At 43.9% G+C, this 22,715-nt stretch overlaps 1 protein-coding gene across 11 annotated transcripts in view; it reads left to right on the plus strand.

Annotated features, from left to right (window-relative positions):
* Pde8b (phosphodiesterase 8B) overlaps positions 1-22,715 on the plus strand; it is a 227,815-nt gene that overhangs the window by 10,182 nt on the left and 194,918 nt on the right. For 5 of the 11 annotated variants that reach the window (XM_040729125.1, XM_040729127.1, XM_021223232.2 and 2 more), the window contains exon 1: positions 17,949-18,559. The exons of 3 other annotated variants lie outside the window; for them this stretch is intronic. In XM_040729125.1, coding sequence (XP_040585059.1) covers positions 18,221-18,559 — 339 coding nt within the window. In that variant the 5' untranslated portion in view covers positions 17,949-18,220. Of the gene's footprint in view, positions 1-17,947; positions 18,560-22,715 lie in introns of those variants that run through there. 3 more of the 11 variants (XM_005065638.4, XM_013126213.3, XM_040729126.1) reach the window with 2 other exon arrangements.

Here is a 22,715-nt window from a genome sequence, read left to right on the forward strand (position 1 = left end):
CTATTATTGAACTATATAAGGGCAGGAACTTGAAGACAGGCTTGCTTGGTATTCTACCCAGAATTACTTCTAACCAGAGAATTTACTCACTGCCAAGAAAGTGTGTCAGAAACCACAGACAGATGGCTACCTCATAACCTTTATCACAAGCTTATGTTCAGGTAGCTTCCTTATGGAGTCCAGGACCACCTGTCTGGAGCTGGTACCTCCCCCTGTGGGCTGGGCTCTGAGATTTTAATTGACAGCCCACCCACCGGCATGCCCATAGTCTCATCTGATCCAGCAGCTGAGGCTCTACTGTCAGGTGACTCTAGGCTGTGCTAAGTGACAGTTGGTGCTGACTAGGACACACCCTTTAATAGTTTAGTGGCCAGTGCCAATAGGATTCACCAGAAGGCAAGAACAAAGTGTCACTAAAGTCTGGTGTGATTTACAGTGAGGATAACACAGAGGTGCTCTTGGGACTTTACTGTCACCTGCTCCCAGGGAGTCTGACTGGTATGCATGATTACTTTTACAGGATGTTCCCATCATCCTTTTGGGTCTAACATGCAATCAATCTATCTGACCTGTTGTTTAGACCATCTGCAGAAGTGAAACTGCGAAGTCTCGAAACATAGATCCTAGAAAATCTCATGTGGCTAAAGATTCTACAGCTCTGAGGATACATTTGAGAGTGCTGAGTTATTTTCTTATGGTCAGTAGCAGAGATGTGTTAGTCTGCCCATAGGATGCTGTAACAAAATATCCCATGCCGGGGTGACCCAAACCATTGAAATTCATTTCTCATAGTTCTGAAAGCCAGAAGTGTAAAGCCAAGATGCTGGTTTCTTCTGGGGAGATGTTTATTTCTGACTTGTGCACACCCTGTTGGACTCTGTGTTTTCATATGACTGTATGTGGGTGTTGTATGTGTGTGCTCACAGGTGTATGACTGTGCTCCTGTGTGTGTGTGTGTGTACTTTACAGTGCCTCTTCTTAAAAAGATACCAATGTTATTGGATTAGGGCTACTTATCCTCATTTAACCTTACCTACCCTGCTGTAGTGTCTTCTCTAAGTATAACATAATCCCATTAGGCTTTATGGCTTCAACTGGGAAATTGGTTGATAGTTTTCTTTGTAACAGTTAAATGCTGCAGATTAAAAATGATAATACTAAGCTTGCTTAAACTCTATGCATCTACAATAAGTTAAAGCACACACCTTTCAAAGTATGCAATTCATGAGTTTGTTTTTCTAAACTAGGGTTTCACTATGTAGCCCTGGCTTTCCTGGAACTCACTCTGTAAATGAGGCTGGCCCCAAGCCCACAGAGACCCACCTGCCTCTGCCTCCTGAGTACTAGGATTAGAGGTGTGTGTCAGCACACCTGGTCTCAATTAATACATTTTGATGAGGAATTTCATCATGTAATGTACAATCACTACCACAATGTGACATAATCCAATTCCAACAAGCCAGCCCATGCTTCTTGGCGTCAGTTCATGACAAGAGTCACCAAGCACCCACTGATTTCCTATTAGGTAGAGTTGTCTTCATTAGTCTTCTGTCAATACCATACATTGCTATGGATTTAATTAAAATGCTCACCATAACTAGGCTCGAGTGTTTGGACACTGTAGGGTGGGCCCTGAGGTTGTATAACTTTGCCTTTCTTTTTGTCCACATTTCTATTTTTTGTGCCTCTGAAATGTGAACATGCAGCCCCACGTTTCTGCTGCCACAGGCAAGGACCATCTCTGCCACTATGCCTCCCTCACCATGATGGCCTATATCTCATCCTCACACCACAAGCAAAGATTTTCCTCTTCCATTTGTTTCTTATCTGGTCTTTAGTAGTGAGGAAAGTGACAGATATGTGTGAACTTTTGTGTCTGCCCTCTTTCACTCACTGGGATACTGCGTTTCATATATATTGATATAAGTATCTGAAGTTTGTTATTTTATCTTTTAGGTTTTCATTTTATGGGTGTACCACAATTTATTTATCCCTTGGCTAATGAACATTTGAGTCATTTCCAGTTTGGGGCTACTATTTAAAAATCTGCTGTGAACACCCAAAGGCAAGCCTTTGAACATACATGACTAGAATAAATACCATGTTTCTATGGTGAGTGTGTGCAGTATATTTAATAAGACAATTTAGAAAGCAATTGTACCAACATATGTAGCCATATATGAGAGTATGGAACAAGTGCAGTTTAGTCCCACTAGTGGGTAAGCAGTGAGATATCTTTGTGGTTCATTTGCATTTCATTGACAGATGGTGAACATTTTCCCATGTGTTTATGTCCATTTTTATTTTTGATATTGTGAAGTTATTAAAATATTTTATCCTATTTTTAATTGGGTTGTCTATCTTCTGATTATCAACTTGCAGTAGTGTGTATGTGTGTGTGAATGTGTGTGTGTGTGAATGTGTGTGTGTGTGTGTGTGAATGTGTGTGTGTGTGTGTGAATGTGTGTGCGCATGTGCTCGTGTGCATATCCACTTGCTTATCTAGACAACAACTATCCTAACAGCTGTCTCCAATCCTGTGAGGTGAATATATCCTGGAGGTATTTTTCTCCCAGCCAGTGACTTCCCTTTTTCTTTTCTTAATGACACTTTACAAGAACAGACTGCTAAGTTTCTTCTAAACTCCAATACACCCTTTTTCCCCCTATTTTGTGGCACATTCCTTTTACATTTTTTCCCTAGGCAATCTTTGCCTCCTCCACATTTGCAAACATCTATGTTTACTTCTAGATGTTTTTCAGCCTTGGATTCTTTGCTTACTTCTGTGACCCATACGGTTAATATTTGTGAGTGGTGTGAAGTCGGGGTCAGGATTTGTTTCATCATTTCGTGTGCACAGTCATCCTCGCACCATTGCTGGGAAAGCTGTGCGTTGCCGGTTGATTTCCGTGGAGCTGCTGTTGAGGAGACTGAGTTGATGCGCCGTCTGAACCCGAGCAGGACAGAGCTCCATTTTTTCACCTGTCTGGCATCACACCAGCACCACCTGTTTTGTTCGCTATGCCTTTCTAGTCAGTCTTAAAAGCAGGCATAGTCTTTCTGTTTTGTTTGCAGAATTCACTGAACTATTGTAGATCTTTTGTATTTCTACGTAGATCTTAGAATTATTATTTGGTCAGTTTTTAGATTGGAATGGCATTGAATAGATCCAGCAGTTTTTGGAGAATTGACATCCCAGCAGCAAGGAATCAAGTGGATCTGGATGAACTTGGATTTCTTTGGTATTTTAGCTTTTAGCAAAGAGAAATGTTTATGCTTCTCAATATCATCACAAACTGCACTTAAAATGTCAAATTCCCAGTTCCTCATTGCTAGCATATAGAAAACAGACGACCTGTGTTCTGAGCTTTGAAGAACTCACTTATTGGTTCCAGGGGTTGCTTTTGAAGTCTTTAGGGTTTTCTGTGTACACACGCATGCTTGTGAATAGAGTCCTTCCTTTCCAACCAGTGTCACTCTGCTTTAGTGTGGTGGTGAGGGCCTCTAGTACAGGTATGGGGTGATGCACTTCTATGCTTTATTCCTGTATGACAGGCATCGAATACTTCTGAGCTAAGAATGATGCTGAGTTTCTCTTTTCTTCTTCATCGATGCAGTGGATTGAACCGAGGGCCTTTCATAAATGGTTTATTGAGACTTCTCCTCCAGGAAGCGTATGTAGGGAATCAGGGCCTCTCCGTGCATTTATTCCATGCTGATGTGTGTTTCTCTGTTATCCTAGTAAAGTGGTGAGTTACATAGCTTTATGGTGATAAAACATGCACAATTTAAAAACCAGCATTTCAAAGTGTCAGCCGAAACACACTTAACGTCACAGCAAGCACTGTGCAACCACAGCCCCCATCTAGTTCCAGATCTTTAAAAAACAAATCTCTCCGAAAGGAAACCCCATGCTCCTGAAACAGCCATTCTCCATGCTCCACTTTTCCAAACCCTGGCACCTACATGACTGACATGTCAGAACTTAGACTGAATGTCTCGTGCACATGGACCATGCTCTGTGGCCTTTTGTCTGACTCCTTTCACTTAGTATGTCTACAAGGCCCATTATTTTGTATAGTTAGTTTTACCAGGCTGTCCTTGAACTCATGATCCTTCTATCTTCTAAGTGTGGAAGCTACAGGTTTTTAAGAGTTTTGTAGTTTTAGATCTCAAATCTAGTTTTTAAAAAAATTTGGTTACATTAAAAACTTGATACAATATATTTTGGTTATATTCACCCTCCTTTCCCCAAACTCTTCCTGGCCCCACCCCTGCTTCCTTATCCACCCAACTTTGTTCCTCCCCTCTCCCCACATCAGGCCAATTTGTTTTGCCCAGGTATTCTTGGATGAGTGGCCTTTCACTGGAGCATGGCCGGCTTGCCAGGGACTATATACTGTGAGAGAAAATCCACTTTCTTTTTCCCAGCAGCAAACAATTGCCAATAGCTCCAAGGCTGGGGACAGAGTTTCATATTATCTCCCCTGTCCATGCTGAGATTTGGTCTGGTTCGTGTCCACACAGGTCTTGTGCATGCTGTCACAATTGCTGTGAGTTTATAGGTGTCACTATTTTGCTGTGTCCAGAATATGCTGTTTCTTTGTCACCCTAATGTGTCACTTTCATTTCAAGACTCTCTCTCTCTCTCTCTCTCTCTCTCTCTCTCTCTCTCTCTCTCTCTCTCTCTCTCTCTCTCTCTCTCTCTCTCTCTCTCTCCCTCCCTCCCTCTCTTCCTCCCCACCTCTCTCTCTGTGTGTGTGTGTGTGTGTGTGTTTAAGCTAATAAGCTAATGTTTATGCTGGCACTGTATAGGAATATTACCTTAGCTAAACAATTGCTATCTTGTGGAGTTAGGCTGTACCCACTTTCAAAAGACCACCCCAGCTGGGTTTGTTGACTGTTTACATCTCCTCATAAGGGGACAGGTAGGGTCACAGGACCTTCACCTGTGAGCTCTTCCCACCTGTTGTATGCAACATTGTCCTGACTACAGTGGCCTTGGGGAATGACTAGAAATGTAGACTTTGGAAGACTAGAGGAGGAAGGCTTAATCTATGTGGGTCTAGGAAAGTTGTTCTGGTGTTAGCTTTTACAAGGAACATTCCCATTCCCATAAGTAACCCCTCACTTTTGTTCTATAAGTAACTCCTATAAACTCATTGGTTCCCCAGAGTAAACTTTGATGGAATTGTACCTTGGTTCGTCACTGGGACCTGAGGAGGAGAGGTAGGCGTTGCTTATGACTTCCTGATTCACTGATACGAAAGCTTTGAGATCTCAGTAAGAGATGCATTGTGCACAGAGTGCTGGGCTCATTTTTTTCTTAAAGGCTTATGTGGGGTTTTGTTTCTAAAGGTGGGTGACTCAATGCTTAGAGAAAGCAAGCAATTAACCATGCCAGGTAGGAGTTCAGGTCAATGGTAAACAGAGTAGAAGTGTTGAAAATTTGCATATCTAAAGACACCAGCACAAGAGCAGCCTAGAAAAATAAGGCAAGTAAAGTTCAAAACCATTGCTAATGAGCTATTCCCTCATGGTGGCTAGAATTATGAAAATAATTTTATCTGCTTTGTGTCTATACGCTGGACCAAATTTACACACTATCTCTCCTCTTCCCAATCCCCCCCAGGCCTTTTTTTTTTTTTAACAAAAAACTTTATTGTTCCTAAAACAGTGTCTTCCTAGATTTGAATCATTTATAGTAAGAAAAATGAAATCAAGTGCTCTACTGGGAATGCATTGCTGATGTGTATATTATTATCATATTGACTTCTGTGAGTAATTTATTTTTATTTTATGAGCATTGGTGTTTTGCCTGCACATATGTCTGTGTGAGGGTATCTTATACCCTGGAAATGGAGTTACAGACAGGCATGAGCTGCTGGGAATTGAACCGTGGGGATCCACTGGAAGTACAGCCAGTAGTCTTAAACACTGAGCCATCTCTCCAGCCCCGACTTCTGTGAGTAAACCAGTCCTCCTCAGATACACTTCCAGAGAGCAGGAAGGGTGTCTGTAGACACCCCAAGTCTACCATGCCCTCACCCTTCATCTTACACTGTTCTAAAGCAATCCTCTAGAAGGGAGCTTCAGCTCCAAGCACAAGTTTTGTCTCAGAAAATCAAATATCTCGAGTGAGGATTTTTGCTGCAGCCACTGCTTTTGTTTGTAACATCTTGAGTACGGAAGTGATTTTCCAAGTGTGATCTTGAGTAAGTGGCAGTCCTGCCACTCAGGAAGGAATCAGAAAGGCACATTCTCTGGCCTTGCAATCTGTGTTTTAGCAGATCACCCACTCTGATGTATGCTAAAGTTTGGTTGTCACTGGTTTGGAGAACCCAGAAAGCTCTCTTCCATGTGACTTCATCTATTTCTGTCCATGATATGAAGAAGTTATCAGTCATGCCCCAACTCCTGTTGCCTTGGAGACATTTAGTGCTATGCCACTGGAAAGTGCCGGAAGTGCCATGATGCAGAGCAAATGTCAAATTCCAAAAGGAAGACACTTCCTGTCAGAAGGAAGGCTTCTATGGCTGCCAGGCTGCTCCAGCAGCCAAAGTAAGAGGATTACACAGGATCCACAGGAGGTGCTAATGCAGGGCCCCTGGGCTGAGTTGCAGCCTTGAGGGATTAAAAGCTGTTCCAACTCTCCAAGGCTGACTTTAGCAATCCAAACAGGAAGCAAGAAACTAACATCCCTGGGTGTGTCTGCTTGTAGGGAAGCCCAAGGAAGTCTTGGCAAAGAGATGTCTTTCTTAGTCTCTCAGGCAAAGGGTGGGCCATGCACTTGTTAGCTGACAAGGAGTACCTTGGAGCCCTACATGCCTACCTTTCTGCCCTCTTCTGACGGTGCTGAGTGTTTTCCCTTCCTAGTCGTAAATTCTCCAGTCTCAGCAGTAGGTACAAAAGACCTTCTTGATGTCTTGTCTCAGCTTCTAGTCCTGTTCTGGGGACAAATGTCAGCTCTGGTGTTGAGTGAATGCTTTCTGGTTTCTAGACTCAAACTTCTGGGCTCCGCAAGACTGCAGATGCAGGAGAAGCGCCCACTGTGTGTACAGGTGTAGTTTCTTACAGACTGCAGATGCAGGAGAAGCGCCCACTGTGTGTACAGGTGTAGTTTCTTACAGACTGCAGATGCAGGAGAAGCGCCCACTGTGTGTACAGGTGTAGTTTCTTACAGACTGCAGATGCAGGAGAAGCGCCCACTGTGTGTACAGGTGTAGTTTCTTACAGACTGCAGATGCAGGAGAAGCGCCCACTGTGTGTACAGGTGTAGTTTCTTACAGGAGTGCTTGACATTCTCATATGCACTTTGTTCTAGCTCTCACAGCTGGGAATTTTGCAGTTGCTTTGGAGAACACAGGTTCCTCGCCCCTTGTCTAATCAGACACCAGATCCCAGGGATCCAGTCACACTGAGATCTGCCGAATCCCTTTCCTCCTTTATTTTTAGTCTTACAAATCCATCTATCCCACATTATTATATTAGCTCAGTATGCTAAGACTGTTTCAACAAGATGCCACAGATTGGGTGGTTTATACAATAGAAATTTACTTTTTCACAAATCAGGAGTCTAGAACTCCCAGATCGGAGTGCAAACACGGGGAATTTGACATTCAGGCTCCAATGTTTGCCTTAAACGCTCCTTCCCTGTATGAATTGGCAGACTCCTTCCTCAGCGTGTGCCAGCAGTGTTGGGGTCTCTTTTCTTAAAAGAACAGCAGTCTTACTGGGTTTGACCCCTACTTTTATGACCTCTTTTTAACATTATTACCCCCCTAAGGTAATTAATTCAGTCATTATCACCTTGGGGGTAGGGTTTTAGCATGTGGATCTGGGAGAACACTATTTGGTCTGTAAAGATTTCTACTGCCCCATGTCTGGATTAGTCTAACTCTTCATTGACCTCACTCCCGACTCCCTTCAGGCCAGCCAGCGAACATGCGGTGATTTTCATCTTGGTCAAATAGCCCTTTAGTTTTATTAAAAACCAGAGTGATTCTCATGTCTAGAATGTAGCCAAGCTCTGTGGTCTGGCATGTGGTTCCTTGGTGATAATAGTGTAACTGGGTTAGCTCCAATAACACCAACTAAGACACACAACCCATGACAACACCAAATACCACCAAACATCATCATAACAGGCTTTAGCCATTTGTGCAGTGCTTTGTGCTGCTTAGTGGTTTCATCACAAGGTATTCTTCAAAATATAATTCTTTATTGATTCTTTGGGAATTTCACATCATGAACCTAATTCTACCCCTCACCCCTGCAATATGCCTCTCTAAAAGAACCCCCCAAAATTAACTGTAAAAAACCCACCCGACTCCTCCATCTTTCCAACACGTCTTTGTACATCCTAGTGGCATCGGGAGCTGCATTGTGTCATGAAGTATACCCTTTTGTCCTATTAGCCCCACCCACAAAATGTTCATTGCAGTGAGTCCTTGGTCTGGTTCAAGGCCTCTGGCACAGAGTCCATACTGGACCCTTACTGCAAGTCGTCTTGGATAGCCTGCTGTTGCCCCAGCCATAGAGATTCTATGACCATCTTTCACAGGACCAGTCCCTTCTCATACTCCAGCAGGTCATAGATGGGGTAGAGGTTAGGGTGGGCCAAGCCAAGGCCCAGGACGTAGGTCTAGGTGGTAGCTGAGCTGGTTGGTCCAGGCCACTGGGATCACCCCCTTAGTCAAGGGGCAGAGCCAGCTAGGCCTATGCTTTCAGGGGCTAGCTCTCCACTGCCATTGGTGAGGGATAGGGTCACCTCTACCGAGTGCTTTCCCATGGGGGGCAGGACCAGCTATCCTGCTGCAGTGTTCATCTATTCCAGGGTCAGTGAGAGGTAGGGCAAGACCCCCTGATTTTGGCAAGCATTGTTCCAATGACCCCCCACCACAAGGAATTTTAAGCTACCTCTTTTATTTTTTTCAAGTATTCAGCAAATGTTCCCACCTCTAGGTCTTCATGGAGGTCTTCTGTAATGCTCTCTTTTCCTAGTTATTCAAATCCTACCCTTTCTTTGAGGAACCACACCCAAGAAGTCAGGTCTCTGCCATGCAATCTTGCAGTTCTTTCTGAGCTAGGATTTTTATCTCATAGCAAGTGTGAACACACTTATATATACAGATCTGTGTTCCTGCCTGGATTGTACTCCTCTCATAGAGTCCTGCATAGTGGTGGTGCTCAGTGTTCTTGGTATATAGATGGGAAGATGAAAAAGGAATGAAGGAAGATCGTATTTGATAAAGTTCTCTCTCTGATAATCATGGCCTAAATACCCCATAATCTATCAAATCAACTTTATTTGTTTAGTTGTTTATAGTCAGAGTCTTATTGTATAATCTAGCAGGTCTGAAACTCATTGTGGAGGCCAAATCAACCTTGAATTTGCAACGATTTTCTTGCCTTTGCCTAAATGATGGGATTTTAGGCATGAACCCAGCATGCCAGGCCTCTTTAATATATTTCAGTGCTCCTAGATACCTTCGCCACTCCCAGAGAATTTATTGCTTATTTTGCTAATCTTCCACCACAAGTGGTCTAAATTTATGGAAATTGTGACAATTGCCTCCTTATTCTGTGGTGCAGAGTTACCATCTATCACATAGTAGGCTCTCAGTAAGTATTTGCTGAATGAATGGATGATATTTTTGTTTGGAGTAAATGGTGTACCTATCAAGATGTGCATCCTGGCAGGGGAGGGCTTACTCAGAAACCTGGACCTGTTTGCTTGCTGTTTTCTGCTTGTTTGTTTTCCGAGTCTCACTCTTTAGCCCAGGATGGCTGTTCTGGAACTTACTATGCAACCTTGGCTGGCCTTGAATTTACACCAGTTTTCCTGCTTCAGCCTCCTCCTCCAGTGCTGGGATGAAGCCACAATACCTGGTGCACTGATCAACCTGACATAAACTGGAGTTTTCTGGAGAGAGGGAACCTCAGTTGAGAAAATGCCTCCATCAGAAAGGCCTGTAGGCAAGTGTATGGGACATTTTCTTGATAAATGATTGATGTAGGAGGGTCCAGCCCACTGTGGGCGGTACCATCCCTGGTAGGTGGTCCTGAGTTGTTTTAAGAAAGCAGGCTGAGCAAGCCATGGGGAGTAAGCCAGCAAGTGGTGTTCCTCCATGGTCCCTGTTTCAGTTCCTATCTCTAGGTTCCTGCCTTGAGGTCCTGCCCTGACTTCTATTAATAATTGGCAGTGGTTGGAATGGGTATGAGGAAATAAACCTTTCCTCACCAAGATAGCTTTGACCATGATGCTTAGTACAGCAATAGAAAACAAACTAGGAGATCTGAACGAACCCAGACTTTTAAATCTTACCCATGAAGTATTTATGAAATCTTCTACTTATGTGCTTTGCACATACACAAATATGCATTGCATCTTGCTTTGCATAATATATGTACCAAAAAATTTTTATGTGAATTAAAAATATATACCTGGGTTCAGAAAGTGTAAAAACTCAAGGACTCTATATGAATATTTAAGGAGCCATGTTGAATGAAAGCCAACATTAAATCCCTTCGCAAATGGTATCTTTAGCTAGACAATAGATTTGTTTTCTCAATATAGATTTTCACATAGAGTGGTTCTGTGAAGGAAGCCACTCCTACAGAGAAGGGCAGTTTCAGCACCTGCCATTTTCTTTCTCCTTCCCCTTTGGGTTCATCATCCTGAGCTCAGGAGTCACCGTCTCATTGTCCTGTGTGTTCATGGCCTTTACCTCCATCAAGGTTAGCTGTGTCTCTGTGCTTTTGCTCACCCTGATTTCCTCTGATTGGTTAGTCGCCCTATCCCTCTTCCTCTAGAAAGCCTTTCCCAATTACCTCAGTGACCAGAAAAGAACTGAGGGATGGTACCACCCATTTTGTTGCTCTTGTACCTTATACATTTCTGTTTCCTGTAAGTCCTAAGTCTGTGGCTACTCTGGAAGATCCTCTGTGGAGTGACCTCTACCCTGAGTTTCATTTAAATATCTTTTTATATCTTGGACATTTCTGTGAAATATATTTACAAGACATTTGGAAATGACTGTTCCATCCTTCATAGCCAGATTGCTTGGGCCCAAGAGAACCTGGAAACAAAGAGCTAAGGGATTCTAGAATTCTTCCTGGGAGCTGGTCCAGCCCTTTCCTTGTGGTTTTCTTGTGACTGGGAAGAGCAGATCACTTTTGTACTATGCAGATCAGGGCCCAGGACTCATTGCTCTGCAGGTTTGCTTGTGTTGACCTAAGGAAGTCAGAGATGTTAGCTGACTTTCTTCCTACATTTTCTGTTTTCATTTTTTACAGTTGGCAAGAAAGATCTGTCCTATGGCCAAATCCTTTCCTTAATTTCATTTAGTCTTTGAAAAAAATCTAAAAGTGATGCAAGCATAATTAAAAATACAACATATTTTTCTTTTTTTCAAAGCTTCATCTATAAATGTACCAGCTAGGAATATTCCACCTAAAAATGTCTGCATATGTCTTTCTTTGTCTCTCACTCTGTGTATTTGTGGGTCTGGTTCTGTGTTTATTCTATAAGTGTGCATCCATTCATTTCTCCATCTCTATTTCTTATTCTTTTCATTCTTCTCCTACCATCTTTCTCCTTATGTGATGGAAAAAATTATTAATGAAAGCCCAAAGAAGATAACTTGTCATTTTTTTAAGAAGACAATTAGGTAATATGACACTAACTCATTAGATTTTCTTAATGCAACTTTTAGATCACATTTGACATTAACTTATGAACCTCAGTAATACATATATTTTTCCATATTTGTAACTGAGATATGTATATTATATTGCTTTTAAATCTAATTGTCATTTAAACATATTGAAATAGTGCTAGTTAGACACAGCAGTGCAGTTTGCTGAGCTTTTCCTTAAGTGTTTGATGTATAGATATTTTCACACTTCATTACTATAAATAGCACTGATATAATAATCTATACAGATGACTTTTGTTTCTAAAATAATTTTTCAAGTTAAACACTTTCATTGACTTTAAAAGCTATAGTCACAGAACATGAAATTTCTTACTTAAAACAATAACTCCTTTAATTTTGATCTGTGACAGTTAAGAGATCAGGAGGCAAAAAAAATTCATTCTTCATTGAACAAATATTTGAGTACACAGCTGTATGTTAGGCACTGATACAACAAACATAGGAGTTCCAAAAAAAATAAGTCCTGCCTATGGAGAGCCTAGATTTTAAAGAGAAAAGATAGTAAATATTACAAATGAGCTAATTATAAAGTAAAATGAAAGGTGACATGCTATGAAACAAGAAAAATTTCAGGCCAAAGGGATTCAGGAGGGTCACAGTGACTGTGGGTAAATGTCAACTGAAGGTTTAAATAGGGGTTGAGGACAGAAAACATGGGGTAGGGGACATTTCATAAGAGACTTAAGGAAGGGAGGAAGTTAGCCATTGCAAGTATGAAGAGTGCATGACTGGCAGAGGGCACAGGACCTAGTGAACTAGCCCTTCTGGGCAAACAGTATGAAGCCTGGCTGGGTGTCTTAGGAGGAAGACAGCCAGTTGAGACCTCTGCCCAGGGTTTCCAGGTTCTTGTCCACATCAAAGAAAGAATTGGAAGAGAAGATACATTAGGAAGGAATTTTCTGCAAAATTTACAAAAGTACAACTGAAAGGGTCAGCACAGTAAAAGAGGGTGGCATTGTGGTATTTTGGATGTTTACTTTGATGTCAGACTGATGGAGGGGATAGATCATCATGAGTTGAATTGAGAAAGCAGCAGGGGGGGTCTAGGAATGGGTATGAATTTCCCCCATAGCACTGCTTACTCCCTTTCTGAACTCATAAGATTCTCCTGATGTGGCATCAGACACTTGATGAGATAGGCACTTTTGAAGGTTATAGAGATGGTATTACCATGCAGCACTTTGTAGCCATCCACATCAGCCATGTTGGGCCCGTTGACGTGGAGTGCCTTTGGGGTCTGGTGTCCTGCTCTAGTGAGCTCCAAGACCACCAGCCTCAAGCCACCATGTGTTTTGGCTCTTTCTTTTGCAATGCCTGTCTAGCCAACTTTAGTTGGAGCAGAAAGAGTAAGGGTAGAATGCTCATCCTGAAATGGGGGAGCACCCTCATTGTGTGGGTACTGCAGGTACTTGTAAAGACTTCAGCCGTTTGCCTTGTGTGGTCTGCAAAGCAGGCTGAGGACAACAATACTAGATTCACCTTCTCAGAAATGGCAGGTGCTGGGTCATCCCTGAACACCTGGATGGGGAACTACTGTATTTCTGACAAATTCTTCTGGGTGATTCTGATGTGCCTCCAGGCTTGCAACTGTTCTCTCAGCTTAAAGAAAAAAAAGCCCAGGATTTTAAATTAAAACTCATTTCATAAGAAGATGAGAAGTTCTCAGCATCCCAGTGTCAGAGGTTATGCAGGAAATTGCAGCTCAGAGGTTAAATGACTTCCCCAAGGTTACACAGAGTCAGGTTTCAGAGTGACCCTTCTGAGTTCAGTGAACCTTCTGCCAGGCTGGGTTGCCTAATAAACGGTGTCATTTGACCTGTCAGGTATTTAGATTCCAAGGCTCTCCCATGAGGAACATTGTCTGAACCCAGAAGTTCTGTATGGTTGATAAGTTGATTAAATGTTTTGTTATCTAAAGATCAATTAGATGGCTATGTTTTTTTTTTTTTTAACCTTTGTGGTTAAAAGTGATTCAAAATGTATTAATCACATTTTCCACTCCTCGAGAGGAATTCTGGGAGGTTCATTCCATTTTAGAAGTGGAATGGGCCTTAATTCTTCAGGATCTCGCAGTGCTCTGGGCCATAACCCTGCAGCAAGCTCTTACTTAATATCATTATAAAATATAAAAGCCTCTCAGCTGACCTTGAACACGAGCTAAATTTCTTCTTTCTTTTTAAGTCCTTTTTTTTTTATTCTGTTAGCTTTCTTTAGACTTGTTTCTTGGACATTGCTACTAAAATTTTCTCACTTTAATTAATTTCCTTTTATAATGTTGGTTTTTCTTGACCTTATTTTACAACTTGGGCCTGAATGACAGCTGCAGTGTCTGAACAAGCAGACACAGTTGTCGCACTGGGTTGTACTGTGTCCTTGAAGGGGATTCAGTTCAGAAATCACTTCCTGAGGCCAGTGTCCAGGCTAAGAACTCAGCTGGAGATATGATTTCAGCTTATTTCTTCTCCATTGAATATTCCCGTACGTCTCAGTCATGAGATTAGATCTGTCCCTGTCATGGGGTCAGGGCACACATTCCCACTGAGAACACTCGGAGATTATATATATTCTTTCACCAAGCCAGAATTGGAGGTGGAAGCTGTGTCTGGGTTACTGGCTGCTTTGGAAATGAGATGTAAATGGATACCTAAAATACTTTTCCCTCTGACTTCTATCCCATGGAGGAGTTACATTCAACCAAAGGACCTGGTGCCCATATGAAATGTTCAGTGAATCCACTATTCACTAGCTACATTGAGGTCACCTCTCTCGAGGCTTACTCATCTTTTACAATGTATAAGTTCAACCTAAATTTGTTTCTGGATGTCTGTGTCATCGTGAGTCATCTCTTAATGCTCTCTACCAGAAGACAGGGTATAATTTGTGTTATTATCACAGTTTAGCCTCCCAAAGCGTCACAGGCACTTTTCTTTTCAATGGGTAGTTTCATTGAGTAATTCCTTGAGAAAACTCTGAACATGGGTGGCATGAGAAGTATATGATGCTCAGTTTCATGAAGGATGATGGTGAAGATGGGTGTGTAGGAATTACCTGAGGAATAATAACATTACACCAGGAGCTTGGATGGAGATTTGGGGGGTCTTATAATATAACTCTGCTATTGTTTGCTCATTCCTGAATGATGCATTTGATGAAAGGCAGATGATTATTGTGGAATATTATTTTAACTAGGCAAAGATGTGTTACATTTGGTTATGCTGCAGAATATTACTGTAACTGTGTAAAGGTGTGTTACTTTTTGTTGATGCTGCATTTGTTTATGTAAAGATGTGCTGCATTTGTCTCACCCTGACTGCCCAAGACACATGATTGGTCTAATAAAAAGGTGAATGGCCGATAGCTAGGCAAGAGAAAGGATAGGAGGGGCTGGTATGTAGATGGAGGTTTCTGTCCCACCTGGTCCTGCAGCTGTTTAGTCCCAAATAAACACACAGAGGCTTATATTAATTATAAGCTGTTTGGCCAATGGCTTAGGCTTATTGGCTAGCTCTCTCTTAATTATTAACCCATAACTATTAATCTATTTATTCCTACCTGAGAATACCCAGTGTCTTATCTTCTCTGGATGTTCTTCTCTGCCTTCCTCTTCCCATCCTTCTTTTAGTCTGGTAGCCCCGCCTATACTTCCTGCCTGGCTATATCCTACCTGTCCATTGGCTGAAACAGCTTTACCCATCAACCAATAAGGGAAACATTATATTCACAGCATACAAAAGGGCCTCCCCCATCGCTGGCAGTCAACTAGAATAAATAGGAGAAAAAAAATCTAGGCTTGGGAGGAGAGAAACAAAAACGAAGAATGAGAGAAGGAGGAGGAGGAAGAGGAGGAGGAGGAGAGAACAAGGGGCACACCCAGGACAAGAAGCCATGCAGATGCCAGTCACCCAGTCAGACACAGAGAAATCTTGAAAGATACACAGAAAGAAACAAAGAAGGTAAAAAGCCCCAAGGCAAAAGGTAGATAAAGAGAAACAGGTTAAGTTAAAAGAGCTACCCAGAAACATGTCTAAACTAGGTCAAACATTCAAAAGTAATAATAAGTCTCCATGTCATTATTTGGGAGCTGGTTAGTATCCTGAAAGAAAGAAGGAAAGAAAGAAAGAAGGAAAGACAACCTGTTACAGATGGTAACTATCAGATTTAGCTTTAAGGGAATGATTGTCCTCCTGTAATGTGGCATTCTTATCTGTATGGCGCCCCGTCAATGTGCAGGGGATGTCAGGAAAGAAGGGCTCTGACTGATTCCCCCAGCTGCTGGGCATGCTGTGGGCAGGAAACCCAGGCTCTGTTGCCCTTTTATAAGGGACAGGGTGTGTTGTCCAAGGTCACTGACATAGTTGGTACGAATGAGTGACCTACTGGATGTATATTGCTCCCTCTGCACAGCCCCACCTTAGGACCTCTCTGAAGCATCATTTGAGTATCAAAACCATCCTTGCAGGATGCCCAAGGCCAGGTCAGTTCACCCTCAGTTTAGAAGTTACTTCCCTATCTGTTCTCCAGGTGTTTCTTTCAAGACACCCCATTAACTAATTACTTGCCAAACACTACCTCAATGTTTGTTGGGGAGTTCAGGCCACTGGAAAATCCTTGAGCTGTTTCCCTGCCCATTACAGAAAGCACAACAGGGATTTCCCCCAAATTAACTGGAGAAGGACTTTTTAAAATTATGTCATTAAAATGAAGAGTGACAGCTAAACTGAGGTGCAAAGCAAAAGCAGGATAAGGTCAGCTCTCCCTATCTGCACTTGGGATGTGGCGGTGTTCCTTTTTGTTTGGAGATAGGGGTCTCACCCTGTGGAGTGACTGGTCTAGAGCTCATGGGGACCAGACTGGCCTTGACCTTGTGTGGAATCCTCTGCCTCAGCCTCCCAGTTTGTAGACTTAAGGTGTAAACCACCATACCGGGCTCAGCCTTCAGATGTGGAGGGATGTCTATATTGTCTTTCTGACGTCTTCCTCCAGTCACTCTAAGGGTTGATGAGATGAGGGAAAGGATGTCGTTTTGAACTGGATACTTCTTTGTATTTTGCGCTGGAATTTGTCCTTACAGAAGTCTAAATGAAGTCCTTGCTCAGACCATTTTTCTGTCCCCCTTGTGCCACTGTGGTGTGGCAGAGTTTACTGAAGGGACCCATGAGTAAGTGGGCAATAGAGCATGGATTTCCACTAGACAATTGCACGGCATAGTTGCTTCTAAAAACGTTCTCCTCTACAGTGGCGTTCAACCAGTGTGAACCTCACTGAGGGGACTGAAGGAGGCCATTTTGGATTGCCCAACCGGGGCGCAAGAAGAGCAGAGTGAGGCTGGTGAGGCGGAAGTGACTCCCAGAGGAGAGCTGAGAACTAGGGGAGAAAGCAAAATACAAATAACAACCACGACAAAATCCCAAACAAAACACAAACAACAAAACAAACAACTGAACAAAACAGCAGCAGCAACGACAACAAAACCACTTGCAGACAGCTTTCTGTTCTTGCCTTGGATCTTTCACGGAAATGAGGATGTATTCCCCAGTGGGACAGCCCATCTCTTGGCATGGACTTCCGAGGATAAGAAGACAGGGAATGGGCTTTTTATGTAGGCTGGGCCACCACCCAGCGGAATCCTAGGAGCTAGTATGTGGGGGAGGGGAGCGCTGGTGGGATTGAAGAGAAAGAAGATACAACTATTCAATAATTGGGTCTCTTAACTCCTCAAGTTGTGTTGACAAGCCAATCAATGGGCTTGGTAGACCTGAGTTTTATGTTCCTGGTAATTTGGAAGGGCATCCAGGTGACAAGTCAGGGATAGGGTTGAAAATGTGTTTTTGAGACTTACCCAGAAGGCTAGGGCTTGTGCAGACTAGGGGGAAAGTGGCTAGGGCACTAGGGGGCCATGTAGACATGGGGTCCCGGTAGGGACAAGGCCTCTGGGAAGCCAGGAGCTGGGAAAGGCTCTAAGGTATGATGCCAGGCAGTGCGCGACACGGAGCAGAGTGCAATGAGGTGGCCCCTTGGGGACCCGAAGAGGACCGAGACGGGAAGGGGACATGCGAAGATTGAAAGTGGGGGGGACAGAGCCGGCGGGCGGTCGGGCGGGTGCCCTGGCTCGGGCGGGCGTGGGGAGCTGGGCGGTGCGGGCCGAGGCGCAGGCGGAGCGGAGCGGAGGGCGGAGGCGCGGGGCGCGCGTTTGGGGCGCTGCGGCGGGGAGGGTGGCGGCCGCTGGGGCGCGCGGGCCGTGTGTGTGCGCGCGCTCTGCCGCTCCAGGAGGAAGATGGCCCGGGAGGGAAAGTTGGGGTGACGCGTGCTGCCCCCGGACGCTAGCCAGGGGGCACGGAGGCGAGCCCGACAGAGCGGTGGCCACCCAGGCTGGGGGGCGAGCAGTCTGGGCGACGCCACCGTCACCGTGCCCGCCCCCTCACTGCAGGTGGCCGAGGGAGCTAGGAGTCTGGGTGGCCCGGGGGCGCGGGCGGGTGCGCGCTGGGGATTCCGGCTGAGGGATGGGCTGCACCCCCAGCATCCATGTCTCACAGAGCGGCGTGATCTACTGCCGGGACTCAGATGAGTCCAACTCGCCCCGCCAGACCAGCAGCCTGTCGCAGGGCCCCACGGCGCCCCTGCACGGCCTCTTCGTGCAGACCGACGCCGCCGACGCCATGCCCCCGAGTCACGCGGCGGGACCTCCGGGCGCTGTCCGAGTCCGTAGGTCCCGGGCTGAGCTGGGCAGTGGCAGTAGCACGGGGTCCTCGGGGCCAGCTGTGACCACCTGCCGGGGCCGGAGGCGTCACTGCTGCAGCAGCGCTGAGGCCGAGACCCAGACCAGCTACACCAGTGTCAAGGTAAATGCAAGCTGTTGGGGGACTGTCGTCGGGTCAGCATCGGGTAGGGGCCTCGTGGCGGAGTTGGGAGATCGATTGGGGGAGCGTGTCGCTAAGGAGGAGTTTACTTTTCATTTTTTGTGGGTGGTGAAGGCCCAGGGAATTGGGAAGAAAAGAATCTGGAGGGTGCCTGGGACCCAACCCTAGCTGGTCTTGGGGTGGGGACAGGTGGAGCTCAGCGCGGAGGAAAGCTGTTGGGGCGGCCTGTTTCTTGCTGAGGGAGGGCAGCCTGTGGTCCAATGGATGTAGCTGGAGGGATGGGTATGCATCACCAAGAGCATGCGAGTTTCTCTGAATGAAATCTGAGCGCTGAGCTGGATCTGCATGTCGTGCAGACTAAGCACCAGGATGTTAGAGAGCCTCGGGTTCAGATTTTCACTTGCAAGTCAGCTAGGCTGGAAGGAGTGCTCAGCGCGGTGGCCCAGTGCAGGGATTTGTGAATGAATAGGCTGCTTATATTTGAAGAGCTAAAGAAAGGGACTAGGCGAGAGCCAAGTGGAACCTGTTGTCACTGTAGTGTTTCTCTAGGATGACTGTATCCTGGAAATAATAAGGAGAACCCAGCCAGAGTTTGGGATGCCAGCAAAGCCACCGTGGAGGGATGTGGTTGTTAGTTCAGGGAAGCCACCTCAGGATGATGATTCTGTATACACATCGTCCAGGGGGAAGAAGACCGTGAGAGTGTGGAAAGGTTAAAGCAGTCTCCAGATAGTTCTTGACGAAAATGTATTCCAACAGTGCCCATCCATATGTTTTCAAAGTACTTTTACATCCAAGAGGGATTCATCGTGTCAGATAATCGCTTTATAACAAATCGAAGAGCAATGACACATCTCATTGTGCACAGGAGAAAAAATCCGCCTTTAAACTCTTAATGTTAGATAGACACAGCTCTTATGTACTCAGTAGATTACCAGGGACCATTCCATGATTCCGTGACAAAGACACAATTGTATATCTAGTAGTTAAAAATATGCTCAACAGTTGGCCCAGTGTGAGGAGGCTCCGGGTCGTCCCTGGATGAAATGCACTCACACTGGAGGAAAGGGAGGGAGGGATAGCAGGCTGCCTTTTGACGAATTTCATTTTTCAATTGCAATCTCATTTTGCCACATAAAATTTAACCAGTGTTTACTAGTAGCTGTGATGTTTCTCTGGTAATAACTGTGAACACCATTAACATAGACCTACCATTTAATATGTTGCTGTTATGTGCCAGGAATAAGTTCCTTTACCTACTTTTGAATATTAACAGTACCTAAAGAGTAAAGACCTGGATTCAATTAGATATTATTTTTTCTTACAGAGGCATGTAGTGGGCACCAAATTTGCTTTTGTTTGTTGCTTTCTGGGTCGCCTGCCAGCAGTAACATAAAGTTAGCATTAGAAGAAATTTCAAGGCGTTAAAAAAGCTATTTTTAGCAACATCCTTAACTTGGGGTTTTAAAAGGGAGTTTGAAGGCCTGAGGCAGTACTTGAGAGCAGTGACTGCTTATGAACTCTGTGGTATTTTGTTTTGGTTGTTCAAGAGAAACTTATGTATTTTTGTCTTTCATAGTAGCAAGGAACTCATTTTTAGTACCTGGCAACCCTGGCAACTTGGTGTTTGTTTAGTGAAAGAAAAAGAATAATGAATGAGACCATTTTTCTGTGTCTTCATGCTTTTCTCAAGAGGCTACCTAGGAAATCAAATGGAGTGAAAACCGATGGGGAAAACGAGTCTTGATTATTAGCATTACGATAAGCTCAAATAAATCTCATGCTACTTGGCTTAGGTGTTAAAAGGCTTGACCTGGGAAAGTTTAACTCACTTTACTCTCAATAAGATGGCCAAATAAGAGCTTAATTTATTCCAAGCCATTGCTAGGAATGTTGGGAAGGGGGGGGCGTTACTTCAGTGATTCAACATGAATTTGCATTCCATAAACCTCAGAAATTATACATTTGAAATTAGAGCAGGTATATTTATGCAAATGCCATAGAACTTCTTTTCACAGAATTACCTCAAAATATTTAATAGTATCCCTTTAGCCTCCAACTAATATTCTGTAGTCTTTTGCAGTCTTAAAGGTCACATGCTCTGTGCCCTTACATGGATGAGATGATTCTGTCAAAAATTTTCCTTTTCCTTTTTGGAATGAGATTTTTTTTTGCCCTATGAGTATGTGATAGTTGGCAGCCATGTGGTTCCTCCTCCCTTTCTGACTGCTTGAGTAGAAAAGAAAGCTTTGCCATTTGGTCCTATTTCCAGCAGTAGTGGGTTTCAATAGGTTTTTCTTTCCTCTTTTTACTTCAATTATAAACACTGTCTTTATTATCTAGTTGACTTCTGGTATTCCCCTGAGTGCAAAAAAGATGTGTGCTTGAGCTCTTTCTTTTTCTAGCAATCATTTATTTCATTAAGCTTTTAGAATGATGAAGCATTATGATGTCAAACATGATGTCAACAGGAACCTTCTTGAATACCTAATTGGCAAAAAAAGATTATAAACATTAATAATTCATATGCAGTGCAGTGATATCACATGAGTTTCCATTTCTGGTAAGGAGTTTGACTCCCAGTTGCTGTAAAAAATGCAACTTCCTAGCAATTCGTCTCTCTCTTGCTTGCCTTTTTAAAATAGTACTCTAGCAGGAGACGCCTGCAGGATGCTCACTCCTGGTGTGTGCCAGTTCTATAATTCTTGTTCAGACATCGCTGGAGGAGACGATTGAGCTTCTCTTAGGGAGGAACTAGAAATTCTCCCCAATCTTTTCCCGTACCAGCTGTTGCTCTTGGAGCATCCGGGAGTGAGCAGTTAGTCCTAGCACAGTGTTTGCTAATGCTACATTCAACTTTCTCCATCCTCAGCATAGGTGAGCTGTTCTGTGGATACAGATGCAGGTGCAGTTGGTGTCATCTGTGCTGATGGTCAGCATTGTCACCGCCTTCTCTCTACTACTGCCTTCATCATGCTCACTTATTCCTTCAGGGGCTTTTATGCTAACCTGTAAAAGGAAGCCTTCCCGCCAGCCTGGTTCCAGAGCCATATCAGTCCCAAATAAACACACAGGAGACTATATTAATTATGAAGCTGTTGGCCTTGCTTGTTTCTTACTGGCTAGCTCTGACTTAAGTATTTACCCCATAATTGTTAATCTAAGTATTTCCCTTACTGGAGAAATTTCCGGGCTTCCTACCCCATGGCAGTTACATCTCGACTTCCTGTGTTTCTCCTACCCAGAGTCCTCCAGGACTCCTAGTCCCACCTATCTTGCTTTCCTATTGGCCAACAGTGCTTTATTGACATATACACAGGACTTCCCCAACACTAACCTCTACTATAGATGCTGGGGATTCAGAGACCCATCCATAATATTAGAGAACAAAGCCTACATAGGAGGCTAAATCTCTTCTAAAGAGGATGTGTTTAAACCTGTTATCGATGACTTCCACAGCATTGTTCTCTGGCATTCTAGAGACAGTGAGGACAATGTTAAGTTGACTTTACTTAAAGGAAAATAAATGTTTATGTGCTCTTATTGTAAATAATGAGACTTTTTTAGGGAGAAGGGAGTAGAGCTACTTTTTATAGTAGTTCTTGTCTTTCTAGTCATGATTCCCAAATCAGTCACTTGGAGAGCTTGTTAAAGTGCACAGTTGGCCTGGGCCTCACCCTGAGGTGTCTGATTTATTAGGTCTTGGGAGAGGAACCTGATAACCTGAAGTTTCAGGTGTTTTTTGTTTAAAGAGATGTCTTATTGCTGATCTTGGGGCAACACTTGGAGATCCCATGCTTTAAATGAATTAAGTTGTTTGGTAGCCCAGATAGATTATGTGTGGACACTTATAGCAAAATGTACTGTCCTATTGCTGTGCATACAGCTCTCTCCATTTATGGAGTCAGGGTCTGGGTCTTCACAGGTGTCTGGGAAAGTCTAAGTGGGGGAAAATACTAGACCATAAAGCCCACTCAGGTTTCTTGAGGTTCAGTTCCTTGCAGGATCATCTTGGGTTTGCATGGATCCTGATATTTGCCTTCCCATCACAGTCCCTTCAGCTGCCTCTGACTTGGAGGGACCATACCTCACATGATGGGCATTTGCAAGGTCAGGGAAGATGCTGAAATGGGGTTGG

Source organism: Mesocricetus auratus, unplaced genomic scaffold (genome assembly GCF_017639785.1).
Source record: "Mesocricetus auratus isolate SY011 unplaced genomic scaffold, BCM_Maur_2.0 Super-Scaffold_100020, whole genome shotgun sequence".
NCBI lineage: Eukaryota > Metazoa > Chordata > Mammalia > Rodentia > Cricetidae > Mesocricetus > Mesocricetus auratus.